At 45.4% G+C, this 22,748-nt stretch overlaps 1 protein-coding gene across 5 annotated transcripts in view; it reads right to left on the reverse strand.

Annotated features, from left to right (window-relative positions):
* Positions 1 to 22,748, reverse strand: part of LOC113957338 (autism susceptibility gene 2 protein-like) — a 400,579-nt gene that overhangs the window by 133,474 nt on the left and 244,357 nt on the right. Inside the window, exon 3 of one of the 5 annotated variants that reach the window (XM_027664724.1) lies at positions 12,980 to 15,048. The exons of the other annotated variants lie outside the window; for them this stretch is intronic. Coding sequence (XP_027520525.1) covers positions 14,890 to 15,048 — 159 coding nt within the window. The 3' untranslated portion in view covers positions 12,980 to 14,889. Of the gene's footprint in view, positions 1 to 12,979; positions 15,049 to 22,748 lie in introns of those variants that run through there. 5 annotated transcript variants of the gene reach the window in all.

Here is a 22,748-nt window from a genome sequence, read left to right on the forward strand (position 1 = left end):
TGCACCCACACAGCCACTCAGGCAGTGGCCAAGCCGCCTGGAAAGCACACTCAGGCTGTCATTAGGCATTTCCACAGCCAGCTGAGATGCATGAACAATTCATATAAGGCAACACCAAAAATAAAGCTAATTACTTTAGGCTCATGATAAGAGAGATCTTTTTCTACAGGCAACTTTGCAAGGTCACCTTTCTTTCTTTAGTCTCTCTCTCTTTTTTTATTTTCTTTTTTATTTTCTTTTTATTTTTTTTTTAACCAAATGACATTGAACTGCGTTCAAAGCTTATCTAATTCCACCTCAGGGCGGGAAGGGTTAAGACCTTAAAAAATACATACAGATGAATAGAAAGCCAAGCTGGTAGGGAAATGTTTTAAAAAAGGAAAGGGAGGAAAAAAGAAGCATTTTCTTACAGTCAAAACAGAACCACAACCCCAGTGTTTAAGGTCACCTCCTCTCCTCCCAGTGCTGGGAGCGATCCTGTCAATCAGCAGGGTGTGCTGGTAGTCTCTGCTCACTCCGAGGACACAAAGTGGCACAGCAGCAGAGTAACATTTCCCCGCTGGGAAAGGGGGATGAAGGACGCAGCTTTCAATTGATTCCAAAGGTCCTTTGGGAAAGATGGAGCCTCTGGTTTATTAGCACTGACATTCAGCTCTCAGAGTAGCAGGCTGATACCTATTTAATTTAATGCCATTTTCCAGTAGGGAAATCTGTTTGTCAGGGCTCTTGCCAGGGAAGCTCAGCCAGCATCAACCCACCCACAGAGCTCCTGCCCTGCCTGGTGGGACAGGACACCTCCAGCACACGGCAGTGCCTGGGCCCAGCTGCGGGAACGTTTCCAGCTCCATCGGGAAAGGAGGGCCTTGTGCTCCAGACTATTTGCTCCTGTATTTGATCTAATGAAGGGGAAAAATGACAACACAACCATCATTAATGACAACAAAACCACCACTGTGTTTCTTTTGAGAGGAGAGTCTGCCTTGTACAGAGACTGAGTGTGCCCGGACAAGGCAGAGCCGAACCCTGACCCCTCTAAAAGAAAGATAAACCTGACCTGGCCAAACCCCAGATACAACCTCACCCTCACCTTAGTTTGTAACATTTCTCTGGGCAAGTCCCTCAGGCTTCTAGAGTGGTACTCTTAGATGCAAAAGGAGGCATTCTCTCATTTTAGGAATAGATTAATTGTATGACAGACGTGGGTCTGTCAGGATACAATCCTATTTTTATTCCCTTAAAAATTCATCCTTAGCTGATGGCATCGACCTGCTGCTGTCTGGTTGCCACTGTGAGTGTACATTCTGCTGGGATTGTGTATTGTGGCTGTGTGAGATCACACCAATAAACTGACAAAATGAGGACAAGGTCTGGGACGGACCCAGAGGCTCCAGGAGGCGAACACGGCTTTGGCTCATTAACCAGGTTTAGGTAACACTTCCACAGTGAAGCCAGTGCAGCCATACAGAAACACCCCACACTAGATCTTCAGTCAGGCATCAAAAGATGCAAATACATGCTTGGTGTAATATTCAATACCACATAGGTAACAGGGCATCTGTTTCTCACTGATCCCTTAAAGCTTAACTCATTCATCAGTCTTGTGAAGATATAAGGATCTGTCTATAAGTAAACATACTGATGAAGCTGCTCCACAATTTTGATTTTAGCTAAGCCCTAATCCAGACTAAGAACATCTATAGAATAATACAAAAATTCCCCTGCCACAAAACAGAAAAGGTCTCCATGAAATTCCCAGGTTGCTATCTTGCCTCCCAGCCTTTGCAGTGCTCATGAGGCACCTAATAGTGCATCTCCAGCCAGACACATTGGCTTTCACTACATTGATTGTGTGAGTCAGGATTGTTGAAGGAAATTAAAGGTTACTGCTATTTTCTTATATACACCTCAGTGAATTGTGCCAAAGTGGAAAAATATTAGTCTCTATATCAAAATCATACAGATCCAATCAATGCTGTACCTATGTCTGTCTATGTTTAAACCTAGAAGTATTGCATGTCTATGTAATTGTATATTAAACACTACATGCAATGTTTAAACCTAGAAGTATTACATTACATGCATAAATGTGCCCACACACAGACACTTCTACACAAATCTTTTGAGTTTTGACTGTGGCCATGATAAAAATCAGTTTGCAACTATGCAGGCAACTCTCCCCAGGTCAATACTGAGCACTGACTCTGTTGAGACACAGGCTCTGTTTTGACTTTTTCAGCTGAAGAGGATGAAAGAATTGTTGTGACAGTAAAGGATATGCTGGACTTTAGAACTCACGTATTTCCTTGTATATTTATACCCCTGGTCTCAGAGATGCAAAGCTTTTGCAATCCAGTGTCCAGTGATGTGCTGAGTGCCAGGACTGCTCATTTTGAGAGCAGGGAAGGAGGGCAGGATGAGCCCAGCACCATCCCAGTGCTCCGTGGGTGACCTGCGGTCACAGCCAGCTTTCCCCCCGCCACTGACTGTGCAGTTTGGACAGTGATCCACACTTCCAGCAGTCACTTCCATCCCTGAGAGACTTGCTGGTTTATATTTGTTCAGTGTTGTGAACAGCCTTGTCCTGTAAGGCCCTTTCAGCTGCCAAGCTCTCAGGGCAGGCCTTGTGTCACCGCACACGGTGCCAAGTGTGGCTGCAGTTGGGCTCTGACTGTCCCGGGGTCTTGCAAGTGCTGCTTTGGGTAAAAACAACATAACACAAGTGTAAAGCTGCCAGACTCGTGATCAAGGAACATCTGTAGGTGCTTGTTCATTTTCATGGAAAAGGATCACTCAGAATATTTGAACAGACACTTGCTCCCTGTGTTGGAGGCAGACAAGCCCATTGATGCCCCTGCAGTAGCTGGGCATCCCAGTGTCTCCAGCATTCCTAACCTGGTCACCCTTTGGAGAGGGAGAAGTTAAAAAATATCCCTTTTACACAGGGATGCAAGATTTCACCTACCCATAAATAAGTCTTCAAATCAAACAGCTAACCTAGAGGCCTAATTGCCTGGGCTGCTGTGCACTCTTAAGGAAAATCGGGAACCTTCAAAAAGCATTCAGGCCCTGGAGTGGGCTCATTTCTCTCCTACCAGACCCAGGGACCTCAAGGAGATGAAATTCCTAATTCAGACATATTTACATGCTTGAAGTTAGAGAAAAGATTCAGGTTTGAATTGCCCAGAATGAGAAGGGAAACTTTACTCTGATTTTGAACCTATGAGTTTTTAAGAGAACTCTCACTATCCCTCCCCTTTCTAGTGCAGGACCCCACATGGGTCACTCACGACCTAGTGCCCTACAGCAATCAGCTGAAGTACCTCCCAAGGCAGGTGGTCCCATCAAACATCCATAACTAATAGTTTTTAAATATTTCTCATGATTGTGTAAGATATCCATGTAATCAGTCCACTGCCTAGAGCCAGGAGAGACGTGGGTTTAACAAAGAGGTGTCTTTGAAAGGACTGAGTTTTTATATTAACCCGTGTCCTGACCCCACACAAAACTAAAAGGCACAAAGAATGCAATATGAAATCTATGGGCCACTATGCCAAGGTACTTTTTGGATCACTTTTCAGTAAATCTAGTATTTTTTTAGATTTACTAGAGATTTAGATTTATACCTTCTATTGGTCTCAGAGGTAACTACTTACATGAGGTCACAAGCAGTATCTCTTTCAGTAATCTCCCTCTATGAACAGTGGAAGGACCCACATCTCTCTCTATCATCTGTCTGTGCTGAGAAGAAAAATGGGATTTTGTGCTCCCAGTTTCACTCACTAACACACCACAGTGATATCTGAGCACTGAGCAAGCCCCTTTTCTAAGACAAAACAACAAAACTTCAACCTGTACCTTGAGCCAAGGAGGGAGATGATTTTGGCTTCTCTTTGGTTTCTCCTTTTTTCACAAGGAAGGAGAAAAAAAAGTCTGGGAAGCTGATGAGTACACCAGCAGGAGCAGGAACCAGCAGGAAGGGGTGGGCTGATGGCACCACCCTGCTGCAAAGTGCTGCCCTTCCTACAAGGTTTCACACAATCCCCAGGAGCACAACCCCAACAGCACACCCAAGGCACTGACACCCACCCTCAGGGCCATCCCCAGAAGGTAAAAGCTGTTCTCTCCTCCCACCACCCAGAGACCTTATCCTGGAGAGCTGCAGCTCTGTGCCCAACTGCTGCCAATCCCTGACAAGAACAGGGGATGCTTCCTTGGCGTGTAAGGAATACGTAACACCTCCAACGTTCCATATGGATGCCTCCCTCTCTCCAAACTTGCCAGCTTGACCCCTTTCCATTTCACCTCCCACTCCCCATTTCAACTGCAGCAGGACACAGTTTATTTCAGAAGGACCTCTGGACATGCAAGCAGAGACCTTTTCTGACCGCAGCAGGTGATGAACCTCAGAGACATCGAGGTCAGGAAATCCAAACCAGGTCATAAACTGAGGCAGAATAGAAAACAGCTTGAAATTGCCTCTGAGAGGCAGTTGATCTTCTCTGTCCAGGCAGTGCTGTTAATGTATTCTAACACGGCTTCAGCTTTAACTCTCCTGCATTGACAACAGAATTGAATTACCCTTCCAAATCTCTCTCTTTCAACTTGTCATAAGATTTTTTAATCCAACAAGAAGTACTTCCTTGGCAGAGTTGCAATTGTTATATTTTTCCAGCTTTTCTGATTTAGGGATTTTAATCTTTTTAGCCATGAATTGACTTCTCTGTACTAGCATTCATAGGAAAAAAAAAACCAGCTTTTGCTCGCCGCACAAGCTGCCAAGTGCCTGGGACCAGATGGAACAGATCCGAGGCTTTAAAGGAGGTCATTGACAGTCGGGGGGAACACACCGAACACAAGCGAAGTTTCAAGAAGCCTGGACAAAGATTGATCACAACACAGGAATGACAGAACACTAAACAAGGAAATAGAATCACTATCTGTTCATCTCTAACATCTGTATTGTGTAGAACACTGGGAGCTACAAATCCTGCCTGAATAAAGCTACAGAGTAATTGAACCCACGTGCAGCCCCTGCTCCCCGAGACGGGCACGCGCTGCCCTGTCCCGACACCCACGCCGTCCCCACCACCCTGGGTGGAATTCAATTGCAGGAGTGGAGAGCAAAGCAGAAACATCAGCTACAGGGGAAGGCAAAAGGAGACATCAAAACCATTGCTGAGACCTACAGATGAGATGTTTGCCTCGGAGCACAACTCTAACAAGGTATGTCAGAGCTGCCATCAAAGTCACGCAGTGATGCCAGCTGAAAAAGGGGGGAAAGACCAGCTACAGAGCTTTTAAAATATTTCTATCATTTGTGCACAAGCAGAGCTTAATTCACCTCCTTTGAGCTGCTCTGCCTTCTTTCACAGTTTATATTTGGATGCTCAAGAAAGGAACTATTTAGTTACTGAACTCGAGTTTCTGATACAGTCAGTGAAATTCAACCCCATCTTCTAAGCAGATTAGGATCTACACACAGACCTTTGAACCTGCAGTGTTACCGTGTTGGCTTTCACAGCTCATCCCCACAGGAATAAAATTACACCATTTAATTAGACTCTGACCCTCCTCATCTGCCCCAGAAGTTTCCTGTCACCTCATTCAATTGTGAACATAATTTAGGCCTAAAGGTTTGTCCTGATTTTTCACTGGGGTGCTGAAGAGCCTTGAAATGCAATAATTCACCCTCTTCAAACATTTCTGGGGACACTGCAATAGAAATGTTGCTTGCCTTCTCTTGGTTCTGTATCTTGTCCATCAGCTTCAAAGAAGTGCATTGTAATTCTTCCCAAAATGCTGCATAGATAATACTCCTGACAACACATGTGCCTTCATGCCCATTTTATGGATGGAGAAAATGAAGCTCATAGAAGTGGAGATTCCTCTTCCCAGACCCAGAGCTCTATCAGCAAAAAATCAGGAACCCAGCTATTAATACCACACTGTAATCACCATGTGATGTGCCTTTGTTTCAAGGTAACAACCACAGTCAAATCCACAGCAGCTGAGCTCGGTGGGTGTTGGAGAACACCCATTTTAACAGCAGTCATCATGTAAGACAAGATGTTTCAGAAAGAGCTGCCCCAGTGGCACCAGCACAGAGAAGGGGTGCCTTGGGCCAGATCAAAGGCTCAGCTTGCTCAGCATCCTCTTTCCAACGGTGGCCATAAATGGGTGTCCAAAGGAAGAGAACAAAAACAGGCTAAGTAAATATAATACTCCTGTCTCTCTCTATTTATATACCTGCATTTTCCCCCCTTGCTTCCACCTCCAGTCACTTCCAGCTCACTGAGTTCCCAATGGGGTTCCTGCCTGCTCAGTGGCAATCCATTGATTTCTTTTCCATTAATTTGTCCACTTTCCCAGAAGCAATGTAAACTTTGAGCATCCACAATTTCCTTGGCAACCAGTTGCACTGGTCAACACCTTCCCAAAGAACCACCTACATCTGCTCTCCTTCAGCCTGGCTTTGAGAAAGTTTACCAACTTCGTTTGATGTCTCCAAGTGCTTGAGTCGGAAGGCAACGAACAATTCCCATCCTCCCTGTGTCCTGCCTGATTTCACAGACCTCTGTCACATCTCCTCTACCTATTCACACAGCTGAAGGGTTCTAGTTTCTTTAGTTGAGGCAGTTTGACACCTCTGAACAGCCTTGTAGCTCTTTGCTGAGCACTTGATGTCTGCAAGTCTTTGGAGAGAGGATGAGGAGAGCAGCACGTGTCCAGGACAGGGTCAAATCAGGAATTTCTATTCCATCATAGCAATGCTCCTTGTTCCACTCTTAGTACATTCCCTAATTTTAGTAGGTTAGTCTTTTTTACCACTACTGAGCAGCGTATTGATGTTTAGAAGGAAATATCGATAAAACCCCAAGATCTCTTTCTTGCACAGAAATTGAGTTAGAACCTCCCTAATTTCATTCCTGCATGGCAATCAACTCAGAGACCATGATTTCATTAGGACTGTTTGAGGAAGGGTCACTAGAGTCCCTAAATGCAGCACAAGGTACATGTGCTTTGGCACAGGCTTGATACTAGGGGGAACTTAGACACCTGTAATTCCACTCAGAATCCCTTCTCCAAGCCATGCTCTATCCATACACCTACCCTACACTGTAATAAAACAGTATTTTAACATGCCTCATACAACCAGTGTCTTCAAATTTGCTAAAAGCACCCATAAATATTTGATAGAGCAGACAATGCTGCTCTCACGTCCGATTGCAAACAAGAATGTTTTTTCTCCCAAACAAATCCAATACTTGATTATCTTATCTGGTCTGTTCTTATTTTTTCTGCTTTACAATTCTCAAATATTTGCTGTTGTAAGTCTTCAAAGCTTTAATTTGCTTAAAATGATTCACAAGCACCTTGTTAATCTTTTATCAGTTTTATTACAAACTGTAAACAAAACCCAGTTCTTAAATAATTAAAGAGCAGAACTAGCCCTCAGGCAAATGAAGTCCAGGAGGGGAAAATAAAAAATTTAAAAATCAGAGTAAACCCATAGATTTTTTTTTTATTATTTTTTTTAACTCCCATCTACAGAATTAGTGAATCTAGCTTCAAAACAGAGAGCAAGTCTAAAAGAACAGATTGTGTGTGACATTCCCCCAGCCAGTTTCTCTCATCTACTGTGTCCTGAATATTAATCTATCAAGTACCTACATGTTACTGGTTACAGTGTGCTCATACCACAGGCCTACAAGTCAGAAGTTGGGGCCCAAAGAGCGTTTCAAAGGAATTCCTCTGCATTTCTGTGTGCCCAGCAATGCCTGAGCCTGTGCTTCCTCCTCAGCCCCAGAAGGGTCCCTCCCACACAGCAGGTCTTACCACAGCTCATCACCCAAGACAAGGGCTTTGCACACTCCTGTTCTCTGGTGGCACCACAGAACCTCCTCCTGCCACCCCAGGGCAGAGCTCACTGCCCACACCACCCCAGCCTGAGGCAAACCCCAGTGCCTGCCAGCTCTTGGGAAAGCACACCCTGCTTGGCCAATCCCCCCAGAAAGGAGGGCATCAAGATGATCAGAGGGATGGAGCAGCTCTGCTGTGAGGAAAGGCTGAGAGAATTGGAATTGCTCAGCTTGGAGAAGACTTGGGGTGACCTAATTGCAGCCTTCCAGTAGCTGAAGGAGCCGACAGGAAAGATAGAGAGAGACTATTTCCAAGGTCATGTAGTGCCAGGACAATGAGGAATGGCTTCAAACTGACAGAGTAGGGTTAGATGGGATATTGGGAAGGAATCCTTCCCTGTGAGGGTGGGGAGGCTCTGGCACAGGTTGCCCAGAGAAGCTGTGGCTGCCCCATCCCTGGAGGTGTCCAAGGCCAGGCTGGACAGGGCTTGGAGCAGCCTGGGGTAGTGGAAGGTGTCCCTGCCCAGGGCCAGGGGGTGGAACGGGATGAGTTTTAAGGTCCCTTCCAACCCAACCCATTCTGTGATTCTACCAAACCACAAAGAACAACACTTTTTCAGATGTCTCCAACGCTGCCAGGATTGCTACAATCAGTAGCAGTCTCACTGCACCCCGGAGCAGAGTTCAGCAAGGTCCAGCCCAGCGGTGTGTGGGTAGATGCCAAAGGGGAGCCGGAGTCCTGAAACAGAGGTGGCTTGGGAAATTTAGAACAGGGATGCTGAAATGGAGGCAGAGGACTGTTTGGAGGCCTGACTGGCCACTGGGACTGGCCAGTGGGGAGGCCAGGGCAGGACCTGGGTGTCAAATGAGGGCCCCCTGGGAAGAGTCCTCATATAGAAGACACACAAATGGTGATGACAAGTACTGAGTCTGGTCACCAGTAAAAAGGGTACTGCTACATCCACATCCTGCTACAAAACTCACCTCTTATTATTCAGATTGAGAACTGTTATTTAATGTAATTATCAGTGCTATTACAACCTATTCTACCATCTACCAGCTCTTCAATCCAGCTGTGCTGAAGAACGGTGTTCACTCATACCAATGGCTGTACAGTCATTTTAGAAATTTTGATACAAAGCTTCCAGCTTTCTAAGGTATTGAGAGCCGTATTTTCTAATGTATTCAAATTGTATTTCCTTCTTGTTACAGAAAAGACCACTTCTAATGAAGCTCTCCAAAGCACTGCAATTCGAAGAAAACCTAAGGAACTATGAAAGCAAGACTGAGCAAATTCTAATTATCTTATGAAGGCTACACTGCCGTGCACACAAAAATGGATTTAAATGCATTACAGACCTAAAAACGTGTAATGGATGCATTGCTAGCCTATTACATGCAGTTCATTGTGCAAAGGTTTTTGGTTGTATGTTTTGTGCAGTGGGCTGTAAAAGTTGCTTAACAGAAGAAAATACATTTGATTAAAAATTTACATCAGAAGAATGTAACAGGGCTTTTTTTTCCTCTTTGCTATTTTATCTGCCACTGACTATTTCCATTGGTATTCAGTTCGTCTTAGTCTCACGTGCAAAAAACAAGAACTAAAGATGGAAAAGTTTCAGGTCTAGATCCCAAACTGTACTGAAGACAAAGCTGTCCAAAAAATGGCTCCAGTTGGAAAAAAACAACACCTATTTCCACTTATAAGTGGGAGGATCGTGAAGTGACATCAAGATGTTTAAATAGTTCTGCTCCAGTGACTCCCTTTGCAAGAAAAATCACGGGGAAACCGGGTGGTGCTTGGACTTCCTAATGTTGCAAGTCCCACAGGGCTCCCAAATCCTGTCCAGGCAGGAGCAGCCCCTGAGTCATCCTGTCACACAGGATGCAACAACTGCCCCAGATTCAAGGAAGAAAAAGGCCTTTAAACCTCTACCATATTCCCAGCAAAGCCAAGCAAACTTAGAGGCCCTTAGTGACAACCATTTAGAGCAAAAAGCAAACTGCAAATGTTCGGTTTGCAGCACTGAAAGAAATCAGGAAGATTTAACAGCTTAGTTAAATGCCCCTATCCAAAAATCACACAGGAGTTTTCCCACGGGTCCAAGTCCAAACAATTGGCAGAATTGGAGCAAGATCAGTTTAAATCAAGATAAATAAGTAAACATTACAAAGCCCAGCAATCTCCAGTGTTCTGCCCTAAATGCTCAGCACTCTGAGCTAACGTCATGACCTTAAGGCCAGGTGGAGAATATAACAAACAGAGCCTGCCTGCCAACTCCAGGGCCCATCCACCACTTTCAATTTAACAGAAAGTGCAGCCAAAAGGAGGGGGAGCAGGCCTGAGCAGGGACCTGCACATGGCTCACGGTGCAGGATGTTATTCCTCCTGGGAGGTCTGGCTGCACTTCACTCAGCCCTGGGAGCAGATGAAAGCCGAGGGGCAGCCTGGCCCTGAGCACACGTGGGGAGCCCACCTCCCATCCCTCTGGGGCTGGACACTGCACAGGGCTGGATGGCATTTCTTCCTCTGGCTTTCAGCCCTGCCTGCTTTCTCTGGGCTCACCAGGCCATGGAGACACAAAGCCCACGTTCAGTGCTGGTGCTCCAGCCCAACCTGGCCTTTGAGGCTGGAAGAAGGGAAAAATGTCCTCAGACCCCCTTGCCAGCCTGGAGCAAAGCACAGCAGCTGTGCAGGCTGCACCCACCACCAGCAACCACTTACCATCCTCTGAACTCTTTCTGTTGGCAGAAAGGCCAGATAACATCAAAATGCAATAACAAAAGGCCAGAACACAAAGCAAGGCAGGTCTGTGATGGGGCTTAATGGCAATCACAGCCAAATCAGCCAAATCAGGCAGGACAAGAGCTGGGTCCAAGTGAGCACAGGCTCCTGAAGCACAAGGGCACATTAGAAGTTGGGATAAAATCCTTCCCTGTGAGGGTGGGGAGGCCCTGGCACAGGTTGCCCAGAGAAGCTGTGGCTGCCCCATCCCTGAAAGTGTCCAAGGCCAGTCTGGATGGGGTTTGGAGCAACCTGGGCTAGTGAAAGGTGTCCCTGCCCATGGCAGGGGGTGGAATGGGCTGATCTTTAGGGTCCCTCCCAACCCACACCATTCCATCATTTTATGATTTATAATAACCCATATTTACAAGTAAATTAAATTCCTACATCTATTTTCCTTCATTAGGCCCAATCTCTGTTCACAAGCACATAAAATGATGAATTTCTCTCATTTCCCTAAAACACTTGCAGTCACAGTTGCAACACAACTAAAAAAAATTGCAAACTTGTAATATTCATAGGCAGGAAAGCAAAAAAATTTCAGCAGCTAAAAATGATAAAAATAATGAACCAGGTGTCTGTGCTGAGTAATTCAGGAAGACACAACCCTTTGCTGATCATTCCCACCAGTTTAAGGAGCAACATCTGATTTCACACCTGCAAAAATCCATCTACAAAGCAACGAGGAAAACAAGTAGGAAAGATAAATAAATGAAATTAGCACAATTATCTCCAGTGAACACTTTTGGAGCAAAACCAGGTGGGTACCCACCTCTCAGGCACCAGCAAGGAGGGGTTTCAGTGCCACTGGAACAGGGAGCAGCCCTAGGAGCAGGCTGGTTAAATCCCTGCTGCTCCTCAGGTGCTTCTGGGCACAGGTCTGACCCAGAAAGCCAACGACTCAAGCAGTTATCCCTGACTCCATCCAGCCCTGGGTACAGATTTCTGGAAGAGTTCATCATTCCAGGGAAAATGAATGTTTCGGTGAGCTCAGGTCACCAGACTGATTTATCACCTTGGCTATCAGGCTCTTTAGAGCCACTGCATTATGCAAACACTGTGCACATTTCAGTATCTGGCCTCAAAACCACGGACTCCTGAAAATGTGTTCCCCACCCCAGCAAGGGGAGGAAGTGGTCTCAGATGGAAAAACCTCGTTGCAGGGAGTGGGAGGGAGAAGAGGTCGTGCCACACAGGAGATAAACAACCAAACCTTTGTCAAATTACTGTTAAAAGGGACATGACAAATAACGAGCAGAGTCGGGGACGAAAAAAAAACCACCCTAAATTCTCTAAAAAGACAGCCAACTCCTGAATCTCCAGCTGCAGAGCAGCCCTTTCAAGATGCAGCTCTCAGTGCTTCCTGCCTGGATCCCCCCAGAAGAGCAGCACGGTCTAATGGAAGTCACATTTGATGTGCTCTGTGCTGCTCAATGCAGAGTGGCTGAATTACCGAGTGCAGACCTCATCATACTCTTAAAAAGTAATTTGGAATCAGGGCTTTGATTTAGATTGGCTTTATCCTTTACTTTCAAAGTGCAACTGGTAATAATGTAGTCTGTGAGTTTAACATTTGAAACAGGGGTTCCATTTACCTCTTTGTACTTACTGGAGGAAAATGACTGTAATTGAAATCTTTCTGCTGGAAATGAAGCCCTTCTAACATTTAAAGTGGTTGCTTGTCCTTCAGGCTTTTTATTTTAGCTGTCAAAACTGTAAACTGCCTTTCAGAGCAGTGAGAGTCTTATAAGAGAGGATGAAATGAATGCACCCTGGATCTAGGTACTGGGTGTTTTAATCTAATTTTCCAGCTAGAAATACAGCACTTCTCTCCCTTGGGCACTGCTGGGAACAGGAAAATTAAGCTTCACTTCAGCAATATCTATCAATGAACCTCAAACAAGGGAGAGGCTTTTCAAGGACAATGCAAAACCTTTCAAGTCCTCCAGCTTCACCCACAAGCTCCCTCCCACCCAGGCAGCAACACGTGAAGCCAGACTGCCCACTCATGCCGCCTCTCTCCACACATCTCCCACACTTTCTAGAATTTCATAGATTTTCCAAGAGTTTGCCTTTTTTCTTTCCCCCTCAGATTAAACTGATTTCCTAGTGTCAGCACTATTATTTGCATGGAGCTTTTGAATTTTAATTCCAGTGTAAATGCACTCAGGCTGAATACGGGTATTGTGTGAAAGTGGCTCCTGGCCAAACGACCTCATATTAGATCTCTGAAAGGGTAAACATAAAAACTTTGGGGTTTATCCAGTAGGCTCCCTTTTAGTTTGTGTTTCAGAATGTTAGCAATTAACATGATAGCAGACTCAGAGATGAAATTGTGTGGATTTCTACCTTAGCTAGTTTTATTATCTGATCATTTTAATCACAACTAAAAATACATTGCTGTGAAAGGGTTTATAGTGCTTGTTTACACGACTTAAAAAAACCGTCTGGATGACTTGAGCAAACTAACACATCAATACAGCCAATGCCTCTCTCTTCTGTTTCCAGTTCCAACATGTCTTTAGGATAAAAGGTGAGCATCCAAAGACAGTTGAAGACCATTTTGCAGACTTTCTGTTGCAGCTGCAGATGCGTGACCACTGCCCACCAGTACAAACCAGCCTCTGCACAAGCAGGCAGATAACCTAAATTACCTGGTTAAGAGATGTCAAGGTGCCAGGTGGACCCAATGACTTTGGAAGCTCCCAGAAGACCCGTGAGGGTTGAATCTCTGAAGCTCAGGCAAGTTACATCAGCACACCTTGGTTCAGGTCTATCTGCAGAGGCTGCAGATAATCCAAACAGGATGAGCAGCGTTCAAACCCAATCAATAGAACAGTTTATGGCAGGAAAGTGTAGTGATGCCAAGAAAATAAAACAGGTTGACAATCTATATGGGAAGGAATATTTTACAATATAAAAGCTGCCTGCAGAGTTACCTCTGACATGTATATAAATATATATGCTTTATCACAGCAGGGTCTTCAGACCTCAACATCTTCCAAAGTAAATCAAAAGGAAAAAAAAAAAAAAGAAAATATTTGTGATGGCCAGAGGCAAGGACATCAACTTCAGCAAAGCCAGCCAGCTAATAAAAATGTCAATGAACTTCTTTACAAGAGAATTAGGAGGGAGCAGTGCCATGTCAGCACTGCAGCACACACAGGAAGAGCAGCTCCAGTTCTGATTAACTGAGATACTGCACTAACGGCAGGGCAGAGACACAACCTTTCCCTAACCTAGAATGACCTCCCTTAAACAGAGATTATGTAACACTTCCACATGAGGAGAGTAAACTTAAATTAATTTTCACAGGCTGCTGCCAGGAGAGACATCACTGTCCTTTCTACTCACACTCACCCAGGTATTCCCAGGTACATCCTGCTGTACACTTGTGGTGAGCTGGGACACATCTGACCCACCTGAAAACAAAGCCAGCCCAAAAAAGGAATAAAACCCCTTCAGTTCGGGTTGGGTCACTTCCCCAGGTGGCTGCAAAAACACTACTGCTGACAACTGGGAGTGGGAGCACTCATTCCTGCAGCAGCCCACACTTGTGTCAGCTGAAGAGGAGAAACTGCATCTCCAAGTGAGATTCTAAATCCACTTAGACAAACTGCCGTAAAAAGCTGGTTTGAGAATTTCAAAGGTTCTTCAGCTTAGCTCACATAAACCCAATTTCTAAAACCTTGACAACACAGAGAAGTTGCAAAAGAATTTGACCTAATTTTTTAAGCCACTGTGGTTACACTATCACAGAAACACTTGTTTGACAGAGTGTGTACCCAGAGAGCCCAGCCAGAGAACTGCACCAGTTTAATACATTCAGCGCCAATTCACACCCAAGCCATACTAGTACAACTTTCACAGGCAGACAAGACTTGAAGCTAATGCAGAACAAGCCCCAGCCACAATAAGAACATTGACACAAAATCCTGTGTTCAGTGAGGGGGGACAGCCCCACCTCATAGCCAAGACCAAAATTTCTCCTGAGCCTCCCATTAAGAAACCCCCACTTCAACCCAAATGGATAACAGTCTCTTATCACACAGGAAATCCAATAAAAGACCAGGCATGCACTTCAGTTTTTGTCTTCCTAAGTGTGTGCATTATGGTTTGGGGATTCCCCCCCCCAACAGATGAACAGACTTGGCAACTTCCCTGGTGAATCGGAAGAAAGTCTTGTAAAGGCACAAGTAACTCTAAGAATACAGATTAAATGGGTTTCCTGGATTTCATCCATGATCAAATTTCCCAGGTTGTAGATCTCAAAAATATCTGTCTCTGACAAAGCTGGTATGACAGGTTATGTAACACACACAGAGAATCACTCGGTGACAGCAAAGCAGGAACATTATCTGCTGTGTTCAGGGACTCGAGGGCTTTCTGAATGAACTGCAAGGGCTATGAAAAAGAAAAAAAAAAGAAGAAACTGAATCACAAAATGTAAAAGAAAGAGAAATCCCCATGAGTTTTAAATAGCCAGCTTCACCCACTGGCAAATAACTACCGATTTCCTTAGGTTTTTATTTCCAGGAACTTCCATATGGTAAATATGCTGATGTAATTTGTTTTGATATAGATATTTATAGGGTAGATATGATTTAAAGAACATAGAATTATAGTAGAGAAACATCAAGGAGATAATATATAAATGCCTAATAATGTGGGTTTTGCAGCCTTTTTGAGACTGCCCAAACCAAACAAAAATGGAAGTTACATCTGAGACTGTTAAATATGCTATTTGCAGCCGGGGATGAATGATAGGACAATCTTGTTAAATGAAATATAAATGCTTCTTGTTAAATGAAATATATATGCAGTATAACTTGAGGCACAAAGACAAGAAATAAATCAGTGTGGGACTATTTGCCAGAATAGAAAATTTCAGTCTAACAGCACATGCATAGGCTTTCCTCCCAGTTTTAAGAACAGCAAGTTGCAAACTGCTCGAGGATGTTTAGGGAACAGATAGTGAGGCTGCTTAGTATTTTCACGAAAAAAAAAAAGTTGTCTTGCTCTTTTCCCTATTTTGCTGGATTAAAGAAAACAGGAAAGCTACATCCATATACTGACGGTGTCTCAGCACTATTGACAACCAGACCAGCCTCTAACCCGGGCAGGAGACCCTCCAGGGAGATCTCCAGTGAAAATGCATCATTGTTAAGCAGGTCCCTGCTGCAATCTCGGTCCGTCCTCTCCCCATCCCCGTCCCTCCGTTTCCCCCAGGCACCTGGGTACCGAGGGGCAGGCGACATAAAGTGGAAGCTGAGTGTCAAAGGAAAACCCCACGGAAAGCACTCTGTTCTGTGCAGTAGGAAATACAGCAAACTCCGCAGTAATCCCCCAGCAAAGAGCCTTGGAATACATCTCGCTACAACTTCTTTCTTCCCGTAATAATTATGGACAATTAAACACTTAGTTGCTAAAGAAGAAGAGAAGACCTGACCTCCCTGCAGAAGCAGGTCACATCTCACAGCGGGCTCCGCGGAACCAGAAATATCCCTCCCTTTCAAGCTCCACACGAGGAAAACAAACGCATCTGTACCACTTCTACTATTTAATTTTTTTTTTCCTGACGCAGCACTGGAGGAATGAGATCCGAGCTTCTCTCCTCCACCCGCACCGGGCTGAAGTTGCTGCCACATTCCCAGCCCGTGCCCCGCGCTGCTCCGGCTTTCGGCACAGCCTCATCCCTGGAAAACCAACCCGCGGGGAAACTTCCCCGCTGCTGCCCAGGGAAGGGTCGCCGGGGAAGGGCTGCGGGACCGAGTGTCCCTGCAGGACTTACCTTCTCTGCATGCTTGAACTTGACGTAGAACCAGCTTGACTTGATCATTGTCTCACCTCCTGCCCTCGTTAAAAACCAAAAAGCAACCCAAACCTATCCTGCCGGCGGCGAGCGGCGCACCCTTCCCGACAGAGCGGGCGGTTTTCCAAGGGGAGCACAGGCTTTAGGGGAGAGAAAGACGAGGAGAAAAGCTCGTGCCGTGCCCGGCGCTGCCGTGTCCCCTCCTGCCCTCCCGCCGCCCAGCGCGGTCTCTCCCCGCTCGGGAGCTGCGGGCGGCTCAGCCCCGCTCAGCCCCGCTCGCTGGCAGCTTGGCTGCCTGACAGCAGCATTCCTCAAATGGACCTCAGCTGCATTCATCACAAATGGCACATGTCAGTAAAGCCAGGAGGCTGGCTCCGGCGCTGGCAGCCTCCCAGGACCATGACCTCCCCCAGTGGGATGAATAATGAATTCCAGCACTTCCCTCCAGACACAGATTAACACCTGGCTAAACATTATTCCGACAATGAGCTGGTCCCTTCCGAGGACCCTGCACCGCCGCGTTAACCCCTCGCTCGCCACTAGGCAGGGTAGCGATGCTCTGGAGGCTGTCCCGCAATACCCTCCCCCATCGAAAGAAAGATTACAGGACTATATATAGTTTAGAAACAATAAAGCCTCTTAAGCATAAAGCAAATATCTCCTTTCTGCAGCTGCAGTAACGCTGCCGAGGAACCGGAGCAAGTCCTCAGGAGCCAGGCTCTCTCCTGATACCCCCTTTTCAGCCCCCCCTCTACAGTCACACTTGGTGAGCTGTGATGCTGTCAGGCTCATGTTTTAAAATAATATCTGCAAGGACATCTGTAAGAAAAAAAAAAAAACAAACAATCAAACCAAACCAACCACCACTACCAATATGAAACTAATGCATAATAAATCCCAAAAAGCCACTGGTCAGGATGTTTGTTCTTCTGCCTGTCCAGAAACACTGCCCTGACTCTGGTTTAAAGTAACACATTCATTTGGCTGCAAATCTCCCAGCTCCCTGTATGCCATGGAGCAGTGAATATCACATTACAAATTACAGGATGAATATAATCAGCCTCCTGTGCTTCCACTGTGCACAGCCAGGGCTGTACTGGAGCAGAGCTATCTGGCCCAGCATCCCGTGCCTCAACACCTCCTGATGCACAAGGAAACAATGTCAGAAATCTCAGGTTCAAGGATGTGCCCTGTATTAAAACAGGACCTGAATTTGTCACACAGGTAGCTGAACTTTTTTATGCTTCCATAACATGCTGAACAAGGTTCAGAATTTCACTATAGAAGCAAAAAGTCACTTCATTTTGCTGTTTTAACCAGCTGTCTGGTTATTTAAGTGCGAGTCTCACAGTACTCTACCCCAATAAAAGAGAATAATTTGCTTTGCATCATCTTCAGATCATGAATTTACGGATTTTTCTTGTCTCCCTTATATTACACCTTTTGGGGACCAGAGACTCACAGACTATTAAATTTCTCCTTGTATGGAAGCTGTGCATGTCTCCACAGATCCTTTTCATCTCTCTCTTTACCTTTTCTAGGTCTCTTTTTCACAGACAGAGTGAGATGGAATAAAGACATTTACAACTGACTTCCCATCTCCAACTATACACACACACAGAAATATAAAGCACATGAAACAGATCCTGAAAACCAGTTTGTCAACATTACTCACCTAAAAAGTACTATCAGTGCTGATAATGGTTCAGTGCCTCATCTGAAAGCTGTGACTTTGAGAGCCTGGCTACTCGTTCACCTCCAGCAGAGGTTTTTAGAACTTTTCATAAGCTAAGACTTATACAAGGCATCCAAACATCAATATTGACCAATAACAACCACTGTATGTATGTGAAGCTGAGGCTGCTCAGCCCTGCTCTGCCCTTAGACCCCTTCCCTGCTCAGCCCCACTCCCATTCTCTGCTCAGCAGGAAGGGAATTGGGGTGAAATCCTTTCCAATCCTGCTCCGTGTGGTCTGCTGGGCTGGTTCAAATCATGGCCTTCCACAGCTGTAGTTGTCAGAAATTACTTCCCATTGATGCCACAGAAAAATATTCCCACTCTCCCTTTAATTCTGCCTTCCTGTGGGACAGTTGACCTATGTTAAAAGGTAAAATGCCCCAGCCCTTTTCAGAACTATGGAAACATCAAAAATGGATGAGAAGGCCTCCTACAGGGACTACCATAGAAAGAAAATTAAAACACTGATTTTTATTAGCACCTTCTATTTTCTGCACCCGAAAAGCTGCTTTTTGGAGGAGCAAATGGATAAATAGGACAGATCTGGCTGCATGATTGAATGAGATCAGGTCGGTGCAGGAGCCTTGCTGCCTCCCCAGCTGCAACTGTTCCTCCATCCCTGCAGCAGGACACATTCCCTGCAGCCCTGCCCGGGATTCACTGCAGACACCACATGTGTGGTGTCAAGAGCGCCGTCTACACGGACACCACGCTCTCTTGTACCCAATTAGAGGAAGTTTGCTCCCTGCACTGACCCAGGAGTCCCCGGGGGGGGCTCGGGGCAGCATCACAGGGCACAGCCACCGAGGAGGCGAGAGCTGCAACCCGTACCAAGCACAAACAGCTGTGGCTCAAAGCAATTACCAGGCCCTGGATGTTTTCCACTGGTTCATTAGCATCTGGCAGGACCTAAAGTTCCAGGGTCACAAAACACAGAGCTATTATTTTATCTCAGGAAAATGCACAGCGACGTCCCTCGAGAGCTGTCCTTTTGCAATCAAAGGACAAGTGCAGTGCAGGGAATGGAGATGCAGAATTTCCAGCCATCCCATCCCCCAGCCAGGCAAGGATGGGCCCATCGTGCCACAGATTGCTCATTTTTTGTCACACTGTTGAAAACCCCCACATCATCATCCACAAATAGCCCCTGGCAGCACCAGCAGAGCCTGGTGATTCCTTACAACACTGACAGCTGGGTAGGTTTGCACACACGAAGTACACACCAGCTTAAGTTTTCAACACTCCGTTCATCTTTGCAGTAGAACAAAATACACCATTTATTTCCAAACCTACAGTGTCAGCACTTTCTCTGAGATATATTTGGTGCTCCAGTTTTATAGAGCTATAGTTTGTGTGGTGCATGACACAACAGCTTCACTTCTGTTTCACAACATTCATCTTCACCTCCTGGGGACAGGCTGCCAGACAAACACCACCTCGGGCAGGGATCCATCCCTAAAGGTGCTGCACTCACCTCCAAAACCCTGTTAGCCCACACCTGCTCTTTCAATCACCATCAATAACATGAAATAATGTGCTTTTCCAGTTCTGAGTTTGTACAGCCACAATCCTGATGCATTTTATATGGCCCTGCAAAGGGACCCATGTTTTGATAGAATTCTCACAGTTCTCCCAGAATAATCATACTTTGATTTATTCAGCAGGTTTTGCTATACTCTAACACACCATTTCAGCTGTGAGACAGTGTACAAAGGAATTGAAATAACCTCCTTTTTAACAGACCATTGGTTCTAAGCCTTTTAATACACCCTAATGTATATTTAGATATCGATCCATGTTCATTTCAATTATTCCCCATGACAAAGCTAATCACACACTAATGCAATGTGCAGTGTAACAGTGAGTACTGAGTGCATTTTTAAGCCTCCTAAGAGCAGTGTGTACCTCCTCCTTTACTCTCTGACTTTAGGTTTGTTGTTGAGTCAGACTACCTGCTTGGTGCCACATGGGAGGAAGGAAAGGAGCCAACCAGACACTATTTCACCTATTTTCACTATTTCACATGGCAGTATCAATGCCCTGAAGAACCCACTTGCACAGCAGAGCCAAGCTACACCAACTCTGGAGGAAGCTAAAGAGCCCTGACCCTTATGCCAAGCAAAATGAACCTCTGTGTATGTGCAGGGAGGCTAAAGCAAGATGATGCATCTGCAGCAGGGCCAAGATGAATTACATCCATTCCTGTCTTCTTGGCACTAGGAGAGCAGAAAATCATCTCCCTCCCTATTACCATAATAGCTTTCACACTTCCCAACCAGCAGAGTGAAGTGTGGGGATGCTGAAAGAAACAGCATATAAACAACAAGCACAAAGTTTAGATAATGTTTACAGTAATTTTTATAATAAGCCTGTGGGGGAAAAAAAATAATAAAAAAAAAAAAAGCAATTTGGAATAAGTATAAATGAAAAGGATTCTGAAATGTTTTCAGTTCAGAGTGGCTCCTAATGCAGCAGCCAAAGCAGGGATCCCAGGGAGATTACATGAGGCTGAGAGCAGAGCCTGTGGGAGCTGCAGGTCCACTAAGAAAGTTTTTCCCAAGCTCAGAGAACTGTAGAGTAACACGGATTCTATAAGTGAAGTGCAGGTGCTGAAGCTCCTGCCTGCCTTCCAACATGACCAGCACTCCCCCAGCTCAAAATTTGAAAATACCTGGTTCGCTTCAAAGCACCCACGTTCCACGGCAGCCTTTCTGCTTTAGAAGTAACCCAGAACCACACCAGCTCTGTACTGAAATACTTTACAACCTAAAAGGCTTCCCAGGACATGGGCAGTGAGGAAAGGGGTGGGAATCCCCCAACCCAGATCAGTGGCTACATCTCAGAGCCAACATGATGAACAAATGAGGCATCCAAAGTGTCCCAAGGCCGGTGTTGCCAGACATTTGTGAGTCACATAGAGGTCCACAGGGAACTATCCTCTTCCAGCCTATAGGAAACACTGTGGGATTGGCTGTCTTGTTATTATCATGGTAGCAATCCCATCCTGTACCTTATAACCCTGCTCGCCCATCAGCACCATCTGCTCTTTCATCTTGAGCGCTGCTGAAAAATCTCATCATGAACATACTGCTGTCAATTCGGACTTCTGTGCACATTTTAAAGGAACTCTCTAGGTCACTGCTTTGAATCCCATGTGGGCTGACAGGATCTGAGAGCTCTCATGCTTTAATACCCACTTAGAGCAGGCACAGGATGAGCTGCATCCTGCGTATCGAAGTTCCTGGCACTGGCACCGTTTCAGAGCAATGAGATGCAGGATGAAGTGGTCCAGGAGACCAGCACTACCACCAGAGTCATCCTTTATGGAGAGATTTCTTTTGCAATGACTTAAAAGTGCAAGTGACCTCTTCCCTGGCTGCCCTAAGATTGTCAGGTCTGTAGGTTCTCTAAGGGTGGTGTCAGGTCTCATAGCTGCTTTCCCTGGGACTAGGATAAAGCCTAATAAGTAAGGCTGCCTGATTCAAAGAGAAAGAGTATAGATTAACTTGAGAAAAACAGTCTGAAGTACTTTATCTCCCCCAGCAAAGTGCCAATTTGTAATGAGTTACAGTGAGGGGTAACCCAGCTGGGGCACATGCTCAGCTTTCTAGGTGAAATTATGGCTTGGAGGCACAACCACAGAACCCTGAAAGATTCAACAGACACCTCAATGCAGTCCACAGGAGACAAGAAACAGACATTTGCTCGTGGTTTACAACCTGCAAGAGACAGACTGAGACAGAAGCAGGACAGCCCGTAAGCCTGGCACACAAGAGCAGGGCTCATGATGGCTCACAATATGGTACTTCTGCCACACTGAGTTAGATCAGGGTGCAGTAAGGAGAGCTGCTGATGGTATATGATATATATGGAACTAAGCCAGGAAGTCATGTGTGAGTATCTGCAGCGATGGGAGGCAAAGGTGGCTTAAAATGCCTTTTTAACCTCTCTGAAAAAGGTGCAGTGCTATGGTGAGTAATTTAAAAAAATAACAATAATTGTCAGCTGGACAAAATGGCTTATGATATTAAGAGATCAAATGATGCTTTTGTAAACCTGTACAATGGGTTTTCACTTTGTTCCCCAGCTTTCTGGTTTGTGGAGCTCCAGCACTATTTGGACAGGGTTTTATTACCTGGAGAAAAAAAAAAATCACTTCTGAGAACACACCAGTACTCAAAAGTGTTTGGAATGACACAATTCTCAAATGCAGAAAGCAGTGATTTCTGTGACATTCCGTCATTTCACCCCACTGAACACAGCCCTGCAATACAGTACAGAACTGTGTGTATATATCTCCTTCATTTAGACATGGAACAGGGATGAGGGAGCAAATACATCCAGTGGGGAGGGGGGGAGTAAAGAAATGCCTGAAAAAATAGAACCTTTGCATGCAATGAACGTATTATACATTGAGGCACTACCACAAGTTCCCTTTGAACATAAAAAGGGATTAGATGGCAGGGCACTAATGCCCACAGCTAAATCAAGTCCTGTTCAGCAAAACGTTTTACACTAAAAATCCATAGCAGCACAGATGAGGCCGCAGTGCCA

Source organism: Corapipo altera, unplaced genomic scaffold (genome assembly GCF_003945725.1).
Source record: "Corapipo altera isolate COAL_440 unplaced genomic scaffold, ASM394572v1 105, whole genome shotgun sequence".
NCBI classification, from domain to species: Eukaryota; Metazoa; Chordata; class Aves; order Passeriformes; family Pipridae; genus Corapipo; species Corapipo altera.